The sequence below is a fragment of the Aethalodelphis obliquidens genome, unplaced genomic scaffold (assembly GCF_003676395.1).
Source record: "Aethalodelphis obliquidens isolate GAN/ISIS:26980383/991018 unplaced genomic scaffold, ASM367639v1 scaffold8, whole genome shotgun sequence".
NCBI classification, from domain to species: domain Eukaryota; kingdom Metazoa; phylum Chordata; class Mammalia; order Artiodactyla; family Delphinidae; genus Aethalodelphis; species Aethalodelphis obliquidens.
In genome coordinates, this window is record NW_020837952.1 from 4,249,185 (window position 1) to 4,269,486 (window position 20,302).

The window sequence follows — 20,302 nt, forward strand, 5'->3', positions numbered from 1 at the left end:
GGACAAAGGCCCCAGTGTGAGGGGGGGGCCTCAGTCTGAGACCCACGGGGCCAGAGAGAGTAATTAGTGACTGAGCCAGAGGCTGTGCAGAGGATCGAAGACTGGGAGCTGGTGGCATGGCTCGGGGACCACAGCCAAAGAGGCAAACCCCAAGCATGTGCGGGGACGAATTTCACCAGGCTTAGTCATCCACACCTGTCCAGGTTCAGGATGACACAGGTGGGTGGCCAAGTCCAGCACTGGAGGTACAAAAGCAGGGCCAGCAGGGTGGGAGTGGGGCTGAGAGCAGGCTAGGGAGATTGCACGTGGGAGCCAGAGCTAGGACGAAGAGGTGGCGGGAGGACAGCCCTCTCTATGGACTGGCTTTCTTGGAGGGGGCACTCGGGCTGGAGCCCTTCCCCAGGGCATCCTTGTAGTCAGTGGTGCTGCTCTGGTTCTGGCCCTCCCTGCTACGGATGCTGCACACTTCAGAGATGCAGCTGCTGCCATTGACCACATAGCCTCCGCTGACCGAGTTGGGCCAGAAGCCATAGCCACTGCTGACGCTGGTGCTGCTAATGGTGGCTGCAGGGGGAGAGCAGGGTCAACACCCCACAAGCACAGCTGGGAGTGGGACCGGACGAGGCCGCCTTTCCCCAGGACAGGTAGGGCTCTTCTTGGAACAATGGGTTTCGTGGGGGACCCAGTCACAGCCAACCCCGTCCCCACTGGGGAAAATATCTCAGAGACAGCTTCCTCCATGCGTTGCCCTTGACTTGCCCAGCTTACATCCAATCTAGCTGATTCTTAACTTTCAGAGGTCCACCTCTTTGGTCCAGGTACCAATGGACCCACCTGTCATTCTGAACACTCTGCCTCTTCTATTAGTCTTTTTTCTAAACTTCCCAGCTTCCAACCTCTACCGTCTGTCCTCCAGATGGCATCTTTTGGAAGCTATGATTTAACTCTTAGCCCTGATGAGAAATCCAGAGATCTAACACTTTCAGCTTGACCTCCGAGGTCCCCCATTTACCAATGCCCCAGCCCAGGTCTCATCATAACTTGCAACCTGGCTCCCCAGGCCTCACACACACCCATACTCACCTTCCTGCACTGTGTCCTTTGGTTCCCCATCACCATGGTGATAACCTTCCTAGCTGCCCTCAGAACAGGGAGACAGAATGATAAAAAGGAAGGAGTGCTGGGCTGGGAGTCAGAAGGCCTGATTGCTGGACATGCCCTGCCATCTGGCTGTGTGATCTCAGGCAAAGTTTTCCCCTCTCTGGTCCTTAGATTCTTCATCTCCACACACACGGTATAACTAAGGCCCTTTCAAGTCCACACATTCTACAATTCTAGGTCCAAGAACACAAGTACTTACAGATGCTGACAGGGGAGGGAAATTCTCATGACATCCTGTTAGGGGAGAAATAAAATAAGAACAAACAGTCATTCAACCCACAAGTTATTAACCTCAAAGCTAGTGCCCCCACTGGCCTAATGTGGGTTTCTGAACTCAGTAGGCACCTATGGAAATATCAGGGCTCCTTTGGCGCAAGCAGAGCTCCAGAAGCTATGGGGGCCACCCCTGAATCTTTGGGATAACCAGGCAAAAATCCATCAAACAGTAGCTCTCATGAGGAGTACTTGTGGGGATGGCATGCACACCTCCCAAGGGTCAGCCTCCCAGGCATCGAGGCTTTCCTTCTCCCAAGGGCATTGGTGATGCTGGAGTGGCTGCCCTGGGACAGCACTCACAAGCTCATCTTTTACCTGGACAATTAAGGAAGAGAGAACAAGAAGGCCTAACAGAGTAATGTTTTTTTTGGGGGGGTGGTTGGGTAGTGTACCCAGGTACAGGCAGGGAAGTGGTGAGGACTGAATGAACCAATCAACGTAGCACAGTGCCTGGTATGAAGTAAGCACTCGTGTCTGTGTAGTATTATTAATTCTATTATTATTCTTAGCATCACCACCCCTTCTTTCCCCAAGAATTCATCTCTTCTGGATTAAGATGTGTTAGGCTTTCTCCTTTGGTCCTTCCCAAACCCCTGTGGCCTTCCTGCCAGAGCATCGCTCCCTCACCGGCACTCCTTGCTCTCCAGCAGCTTGCGGTAGGTGGCAATCTCCATGTCCAGGGCTAGCTTCAGGCTCATGAGTCCCTGGTACTCGTGCATCATCCTGGCCAGCTTGTCTTTGGAGGAGCTCATCCAGCTTGGCCCAGGCATCCTTCAGGGTGTTGTCCCCACGCTGCTTAGCAACAACGATGGCCGTCTCCAGGTTGGAAGCCTAAATGGGGAATTACAGAGGTTGGAAACTGGAAGTGCTCACTGGAATCATCCACATCCAAGTCCCACTCATTCTTTGAGATTCTGGAGCAGAGATGCCCACCTCCACCCTTCAGACTCCCTGTTCCTCTTCTAGTTGGAGCCCCTTCTGGGGTCGGCAAGTCCTTTCTTAGCTTTATCTCCACTCTGTTTAGACACTGGTGGTGATGAAAAATAGTGCATCCTGCCCCCCTGAGTTGATGGCTAATTCAGTGCCACTGAGTACCTTTCAAAGTCATTTATTTGGCCACCCTGCTCTGAGGATACAAAATGAGTAAGAGTAAGCTCAGCCTTCTGCTCTTGAGTTGTTTAAAGTCTAGGAGGACAGATCACTGGAATATGGTATTGCAGGTACCACAACAGTGGCTGCTCAGGTGCATGGAGTCACAGATGAGGGAATGGGGAAGGAGATACCCCAGGACAAACAATTTCCCAAATGCTTACCATATGCCCGGCACTGTGCTCAGCCCTACACACGGCTTTTATATAACTTGACTCATCCAGTCCTCACAACATCCTGTGCAGTGCAGACAAGTAACTTGCCCAATGTCCCAGAGCTACTAAGTGTTAAAACCCATGGGAGAGTGGAAAGAGGACTGGACCAGGAGTCAGGAGACCTTGGTTCAGATCACAACTCCACCACTTACCGCAGTGCAACACTCTTAACCTCTCTGAACCCGTTTCCTCATCTGTAACAACAGGTAAGGCTTGCCTCACAGGGTCTTTGGAAGGATTCAGTGTGATAAAATGACAGGAGATGCTGCTATTGTTAATGTATATGAGAATCTTGTCTCCCCACCTACTAGAACTGAGACTGCTCCCTATGTTCCCAGGAGCAGTACTCCGAGTAAGGCCTTAATAGATATCCACAGATTTGAAGGGGTGCTCTCTGAACCCCCTTCTCCTCAATCCCTGAATCAACAAATGTTTATTAAGCAGCTACTCTGTGCCAGGCACTGTACTAGACGCTGGGCAAACAACAGGAGCAAAGTAGCCAGCTCTCTGCCTCCCTCTGGTCCAGTGGAAGAAGGGACATGCAGGTGTCTGGCAATTACAGAAGCCTGACAAGTACAGGGGAGACACAAGTGCCAGGAGAGCACATTGATATCAGGGCAAGAGGGGCAGAGGGATGTGGTCCTACCCCACCCTGTCGGGTGAGAGAAGTCTTCCTAGGGGAGGGGTCTTCAAATCAGGGGTCCTTGGGGCGAGTTGCAGATGAGATGCCCCAGGGACACCTGTTCTAAGGGTTTGACACAGTCACCTCTTTGGTCCCTTTCCTCCCCTGGGCAGAGATTTGGGAGGCTGACACTCTCGGCCCACTCATCCCCCTCCAACTGTGCCTGTCCACCCCATGCAAAGGCAACCAGCCACCTCACCTGCTTCTTCACATTCTCAATCTCTGAGCGGATCCTCTGGATGAGCCGGGTGAGCTCTGAGATCTCATTCTTGGTGTTTTTGAGGTCGTCCCCATGCTGGCCAGCTGCCAGCTGCTGTTCCTGGAACTGGGGACCCAAAGGGCGGAGCCATGGATGGGGGTGATGAGCGTGTCGTGGGAGTACATGGTGGCTTGGGGTTGGTGATGTCATGGGGGCAGGCCACGCTGGGCATTTAACTAGACATTCCGGCCCAGCCCTCATGCCTACTGGGGTCACCCTCCCCGGGCCGGCCTCAGCCCAGCTCACCTTGGTCTGCTATAGCGCCTTGGCCTCAGCCTTGCTCTGCAGGGTGATCTCCTCGTACTGGGCACGAACCTCATCAATGATGCTGTCCAGGTTCAGGTCGCGGTTGTTGTCCATGGACAGGATGACAGACATGTCACTGATGTGGGACTGGATCTGAGCGATCCCTTGAAGGGGAAACAGTGATGGTCTCAGGACTTGACTGATGGAGGCCAACAACCTCCCTCCCAAGGTAAGCAAATCCTGGTGATGCCAATTTAGAGGCTCCAAACCAAGGCTGTTGCTCTCTGGGCAAAGCGAGTTCCCTCCAGGCCCCAGACAGAGTCCTGCTGCTATGGAGATAAGGCCAGGACCATTTCCTTCCCACCCAGAGAGGAGATGAGGAGCCTCTGAGGGCTGAAATGGAGATGAGTGGTTGAGAGCTGGGGCCTGTGTGCCCCTCCCGGCCCCAGAATAGAGTTTTACCCGCTGGCAGCCCTCGGAGGGGTGGAATGAAGAGACGGACTTACGGCTTCATAGAGACACTGGAAGAACATGATCTCCTGGTCCCTGGAGTCCACCTTGGACTGCAGCTCCACCTTACTGGCATAAGCTGCAACCACGTCCTGAAAGATATCCCAGCCATCCCCAAATCACTGCCAGTGCAGACCAGAAGGCAACACACACCCCAGGCTGGGTCCCCTGCATGGGGAAATAGCCACCTCTTCTCTTTGGGAGGTTCGTGGGAAAGGGGAGGAAGGAGCAAAAGGCCCAGCCCTGCCCCATCCTGAGAATGGGCTCCCTCGGCAGTAGGGATGGGGTGCCCCTCTAAGGAAGGGAACCCATCGAGGCTGCTGTCAGTCATCACTGTGACATCCTAGCCAGGCCCGCAACTGCAGGGAGAGCCCCTGTGTGTCACCCTCCACTGTTCTTCACTGTGGACAAACCCCGACCCCATTAAACACTCAAGAATGCCATCATCCTCTCTGCCGGTTTTATTCCCTTCTCTGGATACTCTTCCATCGCGGTTTTCCCCTGCCTTCCCCTCGCTATTTCTGAATCAGTTCACTTTCTTTGAAAGCAGAGCACACTGGCAGACTCAGCTCCTCCAGGTCCCAGGCCAGCCCCAGATCCAAGACCTGCCTACCCCTCACCTTTCTGAGAAGCACAAACTCATTCTCTGCTGCTGTCCGCCTGTCGATTTCTTCCTCATACCTGCAGGCATGCCAGTGCTCTGTCAGTTAATATGTCTCACTGAGAACCCTCGTTTGCCCAGGGAAGACCCTGGGCAAGGGCACAGATGCTGCAGGGCTGCAGAGTCCAGGGCCAGTAGGGCCAGCCAGGCAAGGAAGCCTTCCTGGAGGAGGAGATGTGATCACCAATTTTGGAAGATTATTGAAGATCCAGCTTCAAAAATGAGGAAGGAGGGCTTCTCTGGTGGCGCAGTGCTTAGGAATCCGCCTGCCAGTGCAGGGGACACGGGTTCGTGCCCCGGTCCGGGAAGATCCCACATGCCGCTGAGCGGCTGGGCCCATGAGCCAGAACTACTGAGCCTGCGCGTCTGGAGCCTGTGCTCCGCAACGGGAGAGGCCGTGGCAGTGAGAGGCCCGCGCACCGCGATGAAGACTGGCCCTCACTCTCCGCAACTGGAGAAAGCCCTCGCACAGAAACGAAGACCCAATACAGCCAAAAATAAATATAAAATAAATAAATTAATTTTAAAAAATGAGGAAGGAGCGTGTGGCATGAATGTCCTGTAGGAAATCTCACATCGTCCTAAGTGCCAGGCTGGAGGAGGAGAGCAAGTTTCCTTTTTCTTGGGGGTGATTCTGCTTGGGATGACAAGGAACACTGCCTCCCTCCACCTCCAAAAATGTTAAGCTGGGGTAGCTGCCCACTCCTGCTTAACAAACTCAAAAGGGACAGGGACAGTCATGTAGCTACTGGGGGTCCCCTCCCAGCTCACCTCTTCTTGTAGTCCTCCACCACATCCCACACATTCCTCAGGTCCGAGTCCAGACTCATCCGGCCCCCGGACAGCGTCTCCAGCTGCTTGCGCAGGTTGCTGGTGCAGCCCTCGAGGATGGGCTCCAGGTTGTTCTTGTTTTGGTTTTTTTTTTGGCGGGACGCGGGCCTCTCACTGATGTGGCCTCTCCCATTGAGGAGCACAGGCTCCGGATGCGCAGGCCTAGCGGCCATGGCTCACGGGCCTATCCTCTCCGCGGCATGTGGGATCTTCCTGGACTGGGGCACGAACCCGTGTCCCCTGCATCGGCAGGCGGACTCTCAACCACTGCGCCACCAGGGAAGCCCCCAGGTTGTTCTTACAGTTGTTCAGGTCCAGCTGCTGCAGCAGCTCCCACTTGGTCCCCAGCACCTGGTTCTGCTGCTCCAGGATCCACACCTGGAGCCCAACACCCAGAAGTGTTGAGCCACCACGAAAACAGTCACACCTGTCACTCCCAGGGAGCTTTGCAAAGCGCTCCCCTGCATTTTCTCCTTTACCCCTCACAACATCTGCATGAGGTGGGTGCATCATTGACCCTATTTTGTGTAAAGAAAACTGAGGCATAGAGAAGTTGGGCTTCTTTCCAAGGTCCAATAGTTTAATAAGTGGCAGAGCCCAGAACTGAACACAGATATGTGTCCCCATAACCCATGCATCAGATCGCTCTGAACCCGCTGTGGCCAAACCAGCCCAGGGCAGGGGTGAGCTTGAAAGTACTGGAACAGAGTCAGGCAGGGTTCATCTTTGAAAAGGTTGACCACTCTAAAGAAGGGAGTCTGCTCTTCATTTTCTAACATCTCAAGCTCAGTGAGGCTCAATGGACCAAGGACTTCTGGGTGTTCTAAATTCCTGCATCAGCCCCCAACTGCATCTCTGCTCATGCCTCCTCCTCCTCCCTTTGTCCTGCTCCTCAGAACCATCTTCCCTAGAGCAAGCATGGCTTACGGAGCCAGATGGGCAGACGGAGCTCCCCACGCCACTGTGTCCTCACTGGGCCGGGAAACTGACCAGAGCTGGTGGGTCTGCATACACCTCTCTTGTTTGGTTTGGGACTTTTCTTTAACGTGACTTCCCTTAATCGTACATGAGTGCAGCTACTGTTTAAACAAGGTTGTGTCCCTTAAAGTCAGAAGCACAGGACATTAGAAAACTGTCTGGTATTCAGTGTTGAGATGGGATTGGTCACCAAACAGCTTGCGTCCAGCAGATCTTCCAGCATTTGGTTTGGTTTAACCAGTCCTGACTTTTTCATGTCTACTCATAAGACTAAGCATTGACCAAAGAGAAAACCCTACACCCAGGACAACACAATACACATCTGAACTCCACATCTGGATGACCGATAGGATGCACCCATCTTCTCCGGCTGCCTGGGGTTATGGGATTATACTCCTCTAGAGAATAAAATTATTTAGGAACCCTCCAGGCTTTTGAGCCTGTTTCCCTCTCACCCCAGGCAGACCACATTTTTCACAGAGGTGACTGTCTTCATGTTTGTCTTTCTCTCCATGTCTCCAGACTTTACTCCTTAATGAGGTTTGATCAGCCCAGCCAAAAGTCAGTCCACTCCCATCCCCCCAGACCTCAAATTTCAGAACACTTTGATCCCCTAGAGGTAAAAGGCTTAGAGGTAAGAAGCCACAGAGAAGGTGCCAGCCCCTGAAGAGAGCAGAGGCAGCAGGGAATCCTTCGAGCCAGGGTCCAGAGCTGTGGGGAGGTGAGACTTTGATGGCCACTGACCATCACAACATAGGATTTGTCCTGGGCTGACTTGTCCTTAGTGCCTCACTGTCATGTGGCCAGCATAGCCCTCCAGTCCCCAGTACTAGGTCTGGAGGCAGGAGGCTGGTCATCCATCCTCACCTTCCCTACCCTGGAGATGATCTTGGGCACGGCATTCCTTCCATGCTTATGCCGACCCGCAAAATGGGAGCAATCATTTCTTATCTATGGAAAGTCAGGGCCTATCTGGACTGGATGATCCCTTGAGGCCTCTTCCAGACCTTTGATTCTTCTCCTTCTCAACACCCCTACCCTAGCTCTCAGAGATAAAAATGACAATAACAATAACCGCCATTTGGGGAGCACTTAGTATGTGCCAGGCATCGTGCCAACATCTCCACATGCATTTTCTTTCGTGAATCCTTCAATGACCCCAAGAGGTAGGTTAGTAACTCCATTGTAGAGATGAAGAAACAGAGGCGTAGACAGGATGAATGACTCTCCATGTGTCCACATAGCTAGCTTAGCCACACAAAGTCACACAGCTGGTAAGTGATGGGGCCAAGGTGGAAGCCAGGTCTGACTTCACAACGCTGTGGAGACCTCTTCCCCACCACACTCTTCTGCTTCTCAAGAGAGTCCTTAGCCCACCAAAACTAATGCCCGTGGCCAAGCCGCCTGTGAATGACCACACACTGATGCTCCCAATCCACCTGTCAAATGACTAGCGGAGAAATCAGCTTAAAATTGATGGGAGGAGGACAGCTTCCCCGACCAATCAGGGGCAGACTCCCTCTCACTGGCTTTCCCTGTGCACAGCCTGCATGGACCCAGGCTTAGCAATAGCACCAAGCTGGCCTTCAGGAGTAAGAAGCAAGGGTCTGTCTTCTCTTTGGAGCTCCTGCCAGTAACCCTGACAAGCCTCTGCCAGTAGAGATTGACCTACCTTCTCTCGGGAAAGACTACACAGCCCCATGCTAGCTGGTTGGAGCACAGTCCCTGGGGGACTTGGCCACAATCAGAGCCACACATCTGGGGGCAGGACAGCTGTTCAGCAGGTTTGCAGCTGGCAAAGCTGAAGGTGAGCTCACCCCAGAGGAGCTGGGATATAAAGTCCAAGGAGGACTGTCCTGCCAGACACTCAGCTCTGCTCCCATCCTGCTGTTTGGCTACCAGAGAGGTGCCTTCCTGGGCAGCCCCATCCCCCTCGCTTCCTCCTTGCTCAGCTCCGTGGCCGGGACCATCTCCTTTGAGTTTTGCTAGCCATCTCCTTCCTCCAGCCCCACCCCAAGCCTCTGGTGAAGTGTGTGGACTCAGGACTCTGAGGACCCAGGTCTTGGTCCTGCCATGTGACCACGGGCAGGTCTCCCAACTTCCTAAGCCTATGTTTCCGCATCCCTAAAAAGGGGGGTGCTAATACCTGCTCCACCTACTCCCAGAGGTGTATGGGAGGCACCTTGTAAATAATAATGATGATGGTAATGATAATAGCTAACACACAGTGTGAGCTCTGCTGGGCACTGCTCTAAGCACTACACATATATTAACTCATTTAATGCTCACAGCGGCCCTGTGAGGCAGGTACTGTTGTTATCCCCATTTTACAGATGAAGGTACTGAGGCACCAGGAAGTTAAGTAACTTACTGGTGGTTGCACAGCTAGTGAGTAGCTGAGCCAGGATTTGAGCCAGGGTTCAGCCCAGGCAGCCTGGCTACCATCTGTGCTCATAGCCTCTACACTGTCCTGGCTTTCTCATGTGTAAACGTCCAGTGCAGGTGCCTGCACGGTGTGAAACACTGAGCTCACCAGCACTCACTTTTCCCTCACTCTTCTTCCTGTCCCAGACTCTCTAGGCAGCGAAACTGACCCCCCCCTCCCCACCGCTCCCCTTCTCAGCCTGCTTTACTCTTTTGAAGACAATTGTAACTTCGGGACTTGGGTAGGTGTGCTTATGAGATGATTGCATGTTTCTCACATGCATCATGCTTTTCCCTGATGACATGCTCTGGGCTGTTCTTCCAGCCTCCTGCCCACCAGGGCAGGCTTGTCCTATCCTATAAGACAAACCAAGACACCCCTCCTCTAAGAAACCTCCCCCAAGCCCTCCCTGGGTCAGCTGCACCTTTCTTCACACAACCCTATTGCCTAAGGGCTGTGTGCATTCCTCCAGCCTAACAGTTCCCTCCGAGGCCAGGTGATGCTCTCTGCTCCTTGGACCCAGGCTCGGGATCATGATATGAATTGTGAGCACTGCTCACCAGCTGAAAGATGTTCTCCCATATGTGTCAGAGGCCACGTGGGGGTCCACATCTACATGCGAGTGGTCGTGAACACGAACTTAAGCAGAATGGTGCCCAGGGACTGGCATGGCTGTCTCGGTTGTCTGTGGCTGACAACTACTTTGATGAGTTGGTGCCTGATTATACCAGTTAAGTATTTTGAGTATCTTCCGTAGACTTGAATCTGTGAGCCAATGAGCACGTGTCTATGCATGCTCGAAGAGGGACCAAATATACAAGGGGCTGTGGTGTGGAAGTGCACCAAGCAGGGAGGGAGGGCCAGGGCGGTGGAAATTGGCGTGCAGGAGAGGAGAGACCCTCAGCGCCTCTCTGGTCTGTGCAGCACTTGCCGGATGTGAGTCTAAGGGCTGAGGGATGGAGGGTTAGTCCTACAAGTGGTGTCGCCCTGAGATGGCAGGAGTGGTGGAGGCCCTGGGAGGGAAATAGAGGCAGCTGGCAAAGGGAAGCTCAAACCTCAGAGCAGCTGCCAGATGAGACCTAAAACGTCTTAAGACACTCCCGTTCTCCAACAAGTCGTGTCCCCTTCACCTTCTATAGGAAGCCTTCCCAGGCTGTCTGTGTTCAGCTCTGATCCCTTCCTTCCTCTGTAGCCCCTTGCCTGTGTCTCACCAGTGCCTCCATGCCCAGATCATCTACTGCACTGGGGCAGGGGCGGGGTGTGGTATTGAGATCTCAGAGGGTCCCCCTTGCAGCCAGTGCAGGAGCTTACCAGCAGTGCAGGTGAGTCTAGAGGACAGTATTGCTGAGGGACGGGGGCTCTCACTCCCCGGACTTCCTGACTAGCACCAAGATTTTCAGGTGCCTGTCAAGGAAGGTCCTGAAAGGGGTTTGGGCTGCAGCAATGCCAGCACTACCACAGTTCCTAACCCCCAATCCTGTGAGAGGAGAGATGGGAAAGGAGAGGGAGGGGAGACAGAAGCCAGGGCCTGGGCAACAAGGAGGCTGGGCCAGCCTGGGCACGCCAGGGAGCGAAACAGCATCTCCTCCAGCTGGCAGCTCCACGGTGGGCACAGAGCCTGTCCAAAATCATCCCACACCCTCTCCGTTTTAGGGAAGAGCCTTTCCTCCAAAGGCACTGGGCTAGAAGGTGCAGTACCCGGGGCTGATGGCAGAGGGCAGTGTATGCACAAAAATACCAGCACAGGGGCTTCCCCGGTGGCGCAGTGGTTGAGAGTCCGCCTGCCGATGCAGGGGACGCGGGTTCGCGCCCCGGTCCGGGAAGATCCCACATGGCGCGGAGCGGCTGGGCCCATGAGCCATGGCCGCTGAGCCTGCGCGTCCGGAGCCTGTGCTCCGCAACGGGAGAGGCCACAACAGTGAGAGGCCCGCGTACCGCAAAAAAAAAAAAAAAAAAAAAAAATACTGGCACCGAGGAGTTACTCTTCCTGCTTGCAAATTAGCAGTTGGTGACTGAATGGGACCGTGTGTCAGTGAAGAGAGCCAGTGTTCGCCCTGGCCCTGCATTTAACCCGCCTGAGCCAGGTCTCCGGGCACAGTCCTGCTGTGAACTGACTGCTCAGGAACCAGTGCACAGCTGGCAAAACACAAAAGGCCCAAAGAACATGCATTAATAGTAATTATTATAATAACAACTAACATCTATTGGCTGCAAATTATATTCCAGGCACTGTATTACTTCCATTATCCCTTTTCATATTCTCAACTCTTCTCTACGGTGAGAACTTTGACAGGTAAGGAGGTATCGTGCCTGGAAGCATGGACTCTGGGATTGGACTGTGGGTCAACTCCCAACTCTGCCACTTACTAACTGTGGGACGTTGGGTGGGTTATTTTACCCTTTTGAGTCTCAATATCTTCACGAGTGAGATCTGTATTATTAGAATTGCACCTTATAACAACTATACCTACCAGGTTGTTGGGAGAATTCATCGTTGCCAGACATAAAGTACTGAGAGAAGTACCTGGCACATAGAAAGCACTCAGTCAAGGCCAGCTTGTATCGACCCTATTTTGTAAGGGCAGGATCTTGCAGCCAGTCACAACTAGCCATTAGAAGAGCCAGGATTTGAAGCCAGGCATATGACACTCAGCCAGGACACTAGACCTACGACAGCATGTGCCTGACAGAGTCCTGGCTTATGCCTGCTGTCTGCAGATCCAGCTTAGCATGTGTCCAGAATAAAGGTGTCTCCGTTTGGTTGATAAATTCTATAAACTGCCTACATGTGGATGCATGTAAAGCACAAATTTATTAACACAAATGTGTTTCATCACTTGCACGCCAACTCATCAGGACACATGTGTGTTCCATGAGCTCGTTCTCCCCAGTGAGGGTCGGTGAGACTGAGCCATGCATATCTGTGGCAAATGTTACATTGAGTGCCAACCGTGAGCCAGACTGAGGGCCCCGGAACAGAACACGGGGTTGTGAGTGGTGGGGGGAGGGGACAGACATGTGCGCAGCTAACGTGACACCAGGAAAATAAAGCAACAACTGTAATACGGGTTCGGGAACAGTGCTGTGGATGTGCAGGGCTCCGGTCCCCAACCTGCTGCTCACCAGCACTGTGAACATGGGCAGAGCACTTAGACATCCAGGCCTCCATTTGCTGACCTATATAGTGGGGGTACCAGGGGAATTGTTGCCACCAGCTCTAATGTTCCTTCTCATTTAATGCTTGATGACTTGATGGAGTCCACCTGGAGGGAACAGAAAACGCATGTCCATGGGAGGTGGCATTTCAGCTGAGCCACGAAGGATGAGTGGGCTTTCAGGAAATGGGTCATGGGCATCAAGATTGGAAGTCAGATTTGCCATGGTCCTGGGGTGTGAAGAGTCCTGGCCTCTGGGAAGAAAGACTGGAGTGTGAGGCTGGGGAATGACAGGGAGGAGAAGGGGTCATGGGCATCCTGAAAGTCACCCTCGACTGACACTCATCCTCGGAAGGTGGCCTCACCCTGGAGGACTCTGCCCTTCCGCACCTTGATCAAGGCGACTGTGCTGCTTCTGAGAGAACACTAACAGAAACACACATGTGCTTCAAAGGGCACCCTTCTTATTCCACTTAATTTTTCTTCACAGCAGTCATCACTGCCTGACAACATATCCTGCGTTTGTTAGTTGCTGATTTTTATTCTCCCCACCAGACTGTGAGCTCTCTGAGGACAGGCTCTGTGCACCCGTTTGCTGACTCCACAATTCCCGGTGCCTGACAATGCCGGGTTCACCGAAGCTCTGTCTAGTGAGCCACTGCTTTGCGGACACTGTAGATACAGATGCATCTGTAAGCAAGTGGGCATGCTGGCCTCAAATGTGAGGGTGGAAAAGAATCGGCTGGAAGAAGAGGAAAGCAAGGCTGGAGTGGGGGAGTAGGACTGGGGGTGGGTTGGCAGGAGTGAGGAGGAAAGAAGGAGTGACTCTCTGGCAACAAGAGGCAGTTGCGGGTGACGCTGTGGGAGCTTTTTTTTTTTTTTTTTTTTTTTGCGGTACACGGGCCTCTCACTGTTGTGGCCTCTCCCGCTGCGGAGCACAGGCTACGGATGTGCAGGCTCAGCGGCCATGGCTCACGGGCCCAGCCGCTCCGCGGCATGTTGGATCCTCCCGGACCGGGGCACGAACCCACGTCCCCTGCATCGGCAGGCAGACTCTCAACAACTGCACCACCAGGGAAGCCTTGTGGAAGCTTTTGAGAAGTGCAGCAGGAAGCCGCGCTGAAGCTCGAACACCTGACAGTCTGGGGGTGATTTGGTTCCTTGATCACAGAGGCCTGAGCCTCTCTATAACGGTCGGGGGGTGGTGACTGTGCCCATCTGGCAGGTCCATTGTGTGCAATAGGTACCCCAGTGCACTGGAAGCCCCAAGCCTGCCCAGAGGCGCATCAGTAACAAATCTCTGCTGTTTATACGGAGCACCTCTCACACAAAGCCTACCTGGCCAGGACCAGACGGCAAAGATCCATGTCAGCGCAGGGACCCAGAAGGAAGAAAGAGCTGGACCGAGCAAAACTGTTCAGGGCAACTCAGATGTCGACATCCCGGGCAACATATTCAACACTCAGAATCAAATGATATCAATCGTTTATTGTGGGGGAAGCAGAGACCTGGACACAATCCCAATAAGAGGACAATGAGAGCTCCTTGGCTGTGAAGGCCCAGAAAGGCACAGGGACAGATGAGCTTTCCCCTGGTCGTAGGGAAGCATCCTGGATATGTGTGTTATCTCTGCATTTGGGGCAGTGACCCAGTGAAAGGTGACCAAGGAGAGGGTCACCGAGCGAGTCCGTGGCTGGACTTCCTGCATCAGAGCATTGCCCTGCTGAGGACAACAGGGAGGGGGGATGGGCTGGGATTGTGGTTCCGGAGGAAGCAGTTCCTGACTTGCAAAGGGAACCTGCGGGAGGAGATGAGGACACAGGGAGGAGATGGATGAGGTCTGCAGCTTTCTGCTCACAGAGCCAGCCTTCACTTGCCCTTCATCTCGAGGCCTTTTTGCTTGCACACCTGCAGCCTGAGGTTTCTGGCAGCGGGATCCTTGAACTCACTGCCACAGCTGCCTTTGGGTTTTTGGTTTTTTTGTTTTTTAAAGGATTGAACAAATGTTTAACCAAAGAAAATATATGGGTGACAAATGAGCACATAAAAAGTTGTTCATCATGATTAGCCATCAGCGAAATGGAAAGTAAAGCCACAAGATACCATTATACAACCTGTTAGAATGGCTAAAATAAAAATATCCTTTTTTTTTTTTTTTTTTTAGCGGTACGCGGGCCTCTCACTGTTGTGGCCTCTCCCGTTGCCGAGCACAGGCTCCGGACGCGCAGGCTCAGCGGCCATGGCTCACGGGCCCAGCTGCTCCGCGGCACGTGGGATCTTCCCGGACCGGGGCACGAACCCGTGTCCCCTGCATCGGCAGGCGGACTCTCAACAACTGCGCCACCAGGGAAGTCCATTAAATGGGTTAACTTATGTATAAAAAAAAAAAAAGAAAAACTACAGAAAGGAGAACAAAGAAAACCCAAAGTCAGTAGAAGGAAAGAAATCATAAAGATCAGAGCAGAAATAAATGAAATAGAAACAAAGGAAACAACAGCAAAGATTAATAAAAGTAAAAGCTCGTTCTTTGAGAAGATAAACAAAATTGATAAACCCTTAGCCAGACTCATCAAGAAAAAAAGGGAGAGGACACAAATCAATAAAATTAGAAATGAAAAAGGAAAAATCACAACTGACACTGCAGAAATACAAAGGATTATAAGAGACTATGACAAACAACTATATGCCAATAAAATGGACAACCACGAAGAAATGGACAAATTCTTGGAAAGGTACAATGTTCCAAGACTGAACCAGGAAGAATTAGAAAATATAAACAGACATATCACAAGTAATGAAATTGAAATTGTAATTAAAAATCTTACAACAAACAAAAGTTCAGGACCAGATGGCTTCACAGGTGAATTCTATCAAACATTTAGAGAAGAGCTAATACTGATCCTTCTCAAACTCTTCCAAAAAATTACAGAGGGAGAAACACTCCCAAATTCATTCTACAAAGCCACCATCACCCTGATACCAAAAGCAGAAAAAGATATCACAAAAAAAGAAAATTATGGACCAATATCATTGATGAATATAGATGCAAAAATCCTCAACAAAATATAGCAAACAGAATCCAACAGCACATTGAAAGGATCATACACCACGATCAAGTGGGGTTTATCCCAGGGATGCAAGGATTCTTCAGTATAAGAAAGCAATCAATGTGATACACCATATTAACAAATTAACGAATAAAAACCATATGATCATCTCAATAGATTCAGGAAAAGCTTTTGACAAAATTCAACACCCATTTATGATAAAAACTCTCCAGAAAATGGGCATAGAGGGAACCTACCTCAACATAATAAAGGCCATATACGACAAACCCACAGCAAACATCATTCTCAATGGTGAAAAACTGAAAGCATTTCCACCAAGATCAGGAACAAGACAAGGATGTTCACTCTCACCACTCTTATTCAACATAGTTTTGGAAATCCTAGCCACCGCAATCAGAGAAGAAAAAGAAATAAAAAGAATACAAATTGGAAAAGAAGAAGTAAAACTGTCACTGTTTGCCGATGACATGATACTATACATAGAAAATCCTAAAGGTGCTACCAGAAAACTACTAGAACTAATCAATGAATTTGGTAAGTTTGCAGGATACAAAATTACTGCACAGAAATCTCTGGCATTCCTATACATCAACAACAAAAAATCAGAAAGAGAAATTAATGAAACACTCACATTTACCATCACAACAAAAAGAATAAAATACCTAGGACTAAACCTGCCTAAGGAGTTGAAAGACTTGTACTCCGAAAACTATAAGACACTGATGAAAGAAATCAAAGATGACATAAACAGATTGAGAAATATACCATGTTCTTGGATTGGAACAATCAATATTGTGAAAATGACTATACTACCCAAAGCAATCTACAGATTCAATGCAATCCCTATCAAATTACCAATGGCATTCTTCACAGAATTAGAACAAAAAAATTTATAATTCGTATGGAAACACAAAAGACCCCAAATAGCCAAAGCAATCTTGAGAAAGAAAAATGGAGTTGGAGGAATCACGCTTCCCAACTTCAAACTATACCACAAAGTTACAGTAATCAAGACAGTATGGTAGTGGCACAAAAACAGAAATATAGATAGAAAGCCCAGAGATAAACCCACACACATATGGTCACCTTATCTTTGATAACGAAGGCAAGAATATACAATGGAGAAAAGACAGCCTCTTCAATAAGTGGTGCTGGGAAAATTGGACCGCTACATGTAAAAGACTGAAATTAGAACACAACCTAACACCATACACAAAAATAAACTCCAAATGGATTAAAGACTTAAATGTAAGGCCAGACACTATAAAACTCTTAGAAAACATAGGTAAAACACTCTTTGACATAAATCACAGCAAGATCTTTTCTGACCCACCTCTTAGAGTAACAGAAATAAAAACAAAACTAAACAAGTTGGACTTAATTAAACTTAAAAGCTTTTGCACAGCAAAGGAAACCATAAACAAGACAAAAAGACAATCCTCAGAATGGGAGAAAATATTTGCAAATGAAACAACAGACAAAGGATTAATCTCCAAAATATACAAACAGCTCATGGAGCTCAGTATCAAAAAACAAACAATCCAGTTTAAAAATGGGCAGAAGACCTAAATAGACATTTCACCAAGGAAGACATAGAGATGGCCAAGAGGCACATGAAATGATGCTCAACATCACTAATCATTAGAAAAATGCAAATCAAAACTACAATGAGGTATCACCTCACATTAGTCAGAATAGCCATCATCAAAAAATCTACAACCAATAAATGCTGGAGAGGGTGTGGAGAAAACGGAACCCTCTTGCACTGTTGGCGGGAATGTAAATTGATACAGCCACTATGGTGAATAGTATGGAGGTTCCTTAAAAGACTAAAAATAGAACTACCGTATGACCCAGCAATCCCACTACTGGGCATATATCCTGAGAAAACCATAATTCAAAAATAGACATGTACCACAATGCTCACTGCAGCACTATTTACAATAGCCAGGACATAGAAACAACCTAAGTGTCCATCGACAGATGAATGGATAAAGAAGATGTGGCACATATATACAATGGAATATTACTCAGCCATAAAAGAAACAGAATTGAGTTATTTGTAGTGAGGTGGTTGACCTAGAGTCTGTCATACAGAGTGAAGTAAGTCAGAAAGAGAAAAACAAATACCGTATGCTAACACATATATATGGAATCTTAAAAAAAAAAAGTTATAATGAACCTAGGGGCAGGACAGGAATAAAGACACAGAGGTAGAGAATGGACTTGAGGACACGGGCAGGGGGAAGGGTAAGCTGGGATGAAGTGAGAGAGTAGCACTGACATATGTACACTACCAAATGTAAAATAGATAGCTAGTGGGGAGCAGTTGCATGACACAGGGAGATCAGCTCGGTGCTTTGTGACCACCTAGAGGGTGGGATTGGGAGGGCAGGAGGGAGATGCAAGAGGGAGGGGATATGGGGATATATGTATGCATATAGCTGATTTACTTTGTTATACAGCAGAAACTAACACAACATTGTAAAGCAATTATACTCCAATAAAGATGCTTAAAAAAAAAGAGAGCTATAATATTAACAATGTTTAATAGCAGCCATTTATTGAGTACGTACTATGTGCCAGTCACTAAATTAAATAATTCTCCTACATTCTCTAATTAAATGTAATTCTCATGGCAATTTCTTTAGGGAATACTATTATTAACTCCTTTTTACAGATGAAGAAACTGAGGGTCATCGAGCAGAAGTAGCTTGCCTAAGTCACACTGAGTGGCAGAGGAGGACTCCAGTTGGGTCCATCCGACATCCAATGTGTAGGCTTCTCCCACGAGCTCTACAGCATGAAATCCCAGCTCCTTAGCAGACTTGAAAGGGCCCCTCTGATGTGGCTGCTGCCAACCTTCCCAGCTTCAGGTGCCACTGCCCCCTCCATCTCCACCTGCAGAACTTCCTCAGCCTTCCTCTTCACACTCCAGCAACCATGACCTACTTACACCATGCTAGTGCCTCTGGGTACCATGCCCACTCCCTCCTCTTGACTGCCTAGTAAACTCCATCCTCTCGAAACTCTGCACATGTTGCCTCCTCTGCCAGCCTTCCCTGACCTCCCTGAAGTTCCCCACTCTCCTCTGTGCTGACTGTCATTTCTTGTGTTGCCAATATCTCACCTGTGTTATAGTTACATTTTTTGTGATTATGTCTCCATTAAGAGCATGGACCCGTTTCCATATCACTATCCCGAACACTAACTCATGCCAGGCACATGATAGCTACTTACTAAATATTCCTTGAGTTGACCACCATTTCTTTACTGGCCCCAAGAGTGTCTTCCCTGAGACTAGTTATTTGGCCAGCCAGTTCTCCTTTGGGCAATAAATAAACTGCATGTAGTTTATAAGATGGTTTCTTTAAAGCTTAGATTTTGTGAATTGCTTTACTAGCAGCTAAACACCCCTTTCAGTGAGCTAATTTTGTTTTTGAACCACAAAGATTAAGAACAAGATTCTGTTTCCATTTAACATTTATTAAGCATGAACTTTGTACCAGGAATTGCACAGAACATCTTCATGCTGTCTCATAGCCTAACAGCAAGCTGGGGGTTAATTCTGCTTATTTTATAGCTAAAGAAATGATGCTCAAAAGGGTTGAGAGCTTCACTCATGATCACCACTTAGTCACAGGGACTGGGTCTGAATTCAAGGCTATTGACTTGAACTGTAGGACTCTGGACCCACAGTGACCCTGTTCAGATGCACCTGTGAGCCCCAGCCTCAATGTGTGCTGGCCTCTCACTTGCTTTTTGCTTCCTGTCATATCCTGCCAGCATAGTCATGGCCTAGAGACCTATGAGAAAGGTCTCAAACGTACATCTGAGGGACTTTCCTGGTGGTGCAATGTTTGAGAATGTTTGAGAATCTGCCTGCCAATGCAGGGGAAACAGGTTCAATCCCTGGTCCGGGAAGATCCTACATGCCACAGGGCAACTAAGTCCGTGAGCCACAACTACTGAAGCCCGCACGCCTAGAGCCCGTGCTTCACAACAAGAGAAGCCACCACAATGAGAAGCCCACACACCACAGCAAAGGGTAGCCCCTGGTCGTCGCAACTAGAGAAATCCTGCGCACAGCAATGAAGACTCAACGCAGCCAAAAAAAAGAAGGCTCTGAGCACAAGAGTGTTTGGAAGCTGAGTGGCGTGTAACAGAGATGCCCCCCATGCTTAAAACACAACTCGTACATATACATCCACAACCATGTTCAACCCAGTGAACCTTCCCCAGGCACCAAGAGAACATGGCTCATTACTTGAAACAGAATCTACCTTTGACCTTTTCCCAGAGAACAAGGAACAGCTATAACTCGAGCCCCAGGTTTTCTGGAACTGGCCTTCTGCTGCCTCTTGGCCAGTTTTAAATTTTGCCACAAGACAAATGTTGACTCCCTCTCTCTGCTGAGAATCTGAACGTTCTCAAAGGTTTTCCATTCACCGGTGCATTCATCTGAGAAAAGCATGACTTCAAAGGTGCATCTGGGGCTTCCCTGGTGGCACAGTGGTTGAGAGTCCGCCTGCCGATGCAGGGGACACGGGTTCGTGCCCTGGTCCGGGAAGATCCCACATGCTACAGTGTGGCTGGGCCCGTGAGCCATGGCCGCTGAGTCTGCATGTCCGGAGCCTGCGCTCCACAACGGGAGAGGCCACAACAGTGAGAGGCCCGCGTACCGCA

The 20,302-nt window shown here is 49.9% G+C and overlaps 1 protein-coding gene across 1 annotated transcript in view; it reads right to left on the bottom strand.

The window, feature by feature from the left end:
- Nucleotides 1-2,060: 2,060 nt before the first annotated feature.
- The window catches only part of LOC113621251 (keratin, type II cytoskeletal 71-like), a 22,452-nt gene continuing 4,210 nt past the window's right edge, over nt 2,061-20,302 (bottom strand). The window contains 8 exon segments of the mRNA XM_027108204.1: nt 2,061-2,181; nt 2,183-2,268; nt 3,683-3,808; nt 3,989-4,152; nt 4,491-4,590; nt 5,119-5,179; nt 5,931-6,052; nt 6,276-6,368. Of these exon segments, the coding sequence (XP_026964005.1) occupies nt 2,061-2,181; nt 2,183-2,268; nt 3,683-3,808; nt 3,989-4,152; nt 4,491-4,590; nt 5,119-5,179; nt 5,931-6,052; nt 6,276-6,368 (873 nt within the window).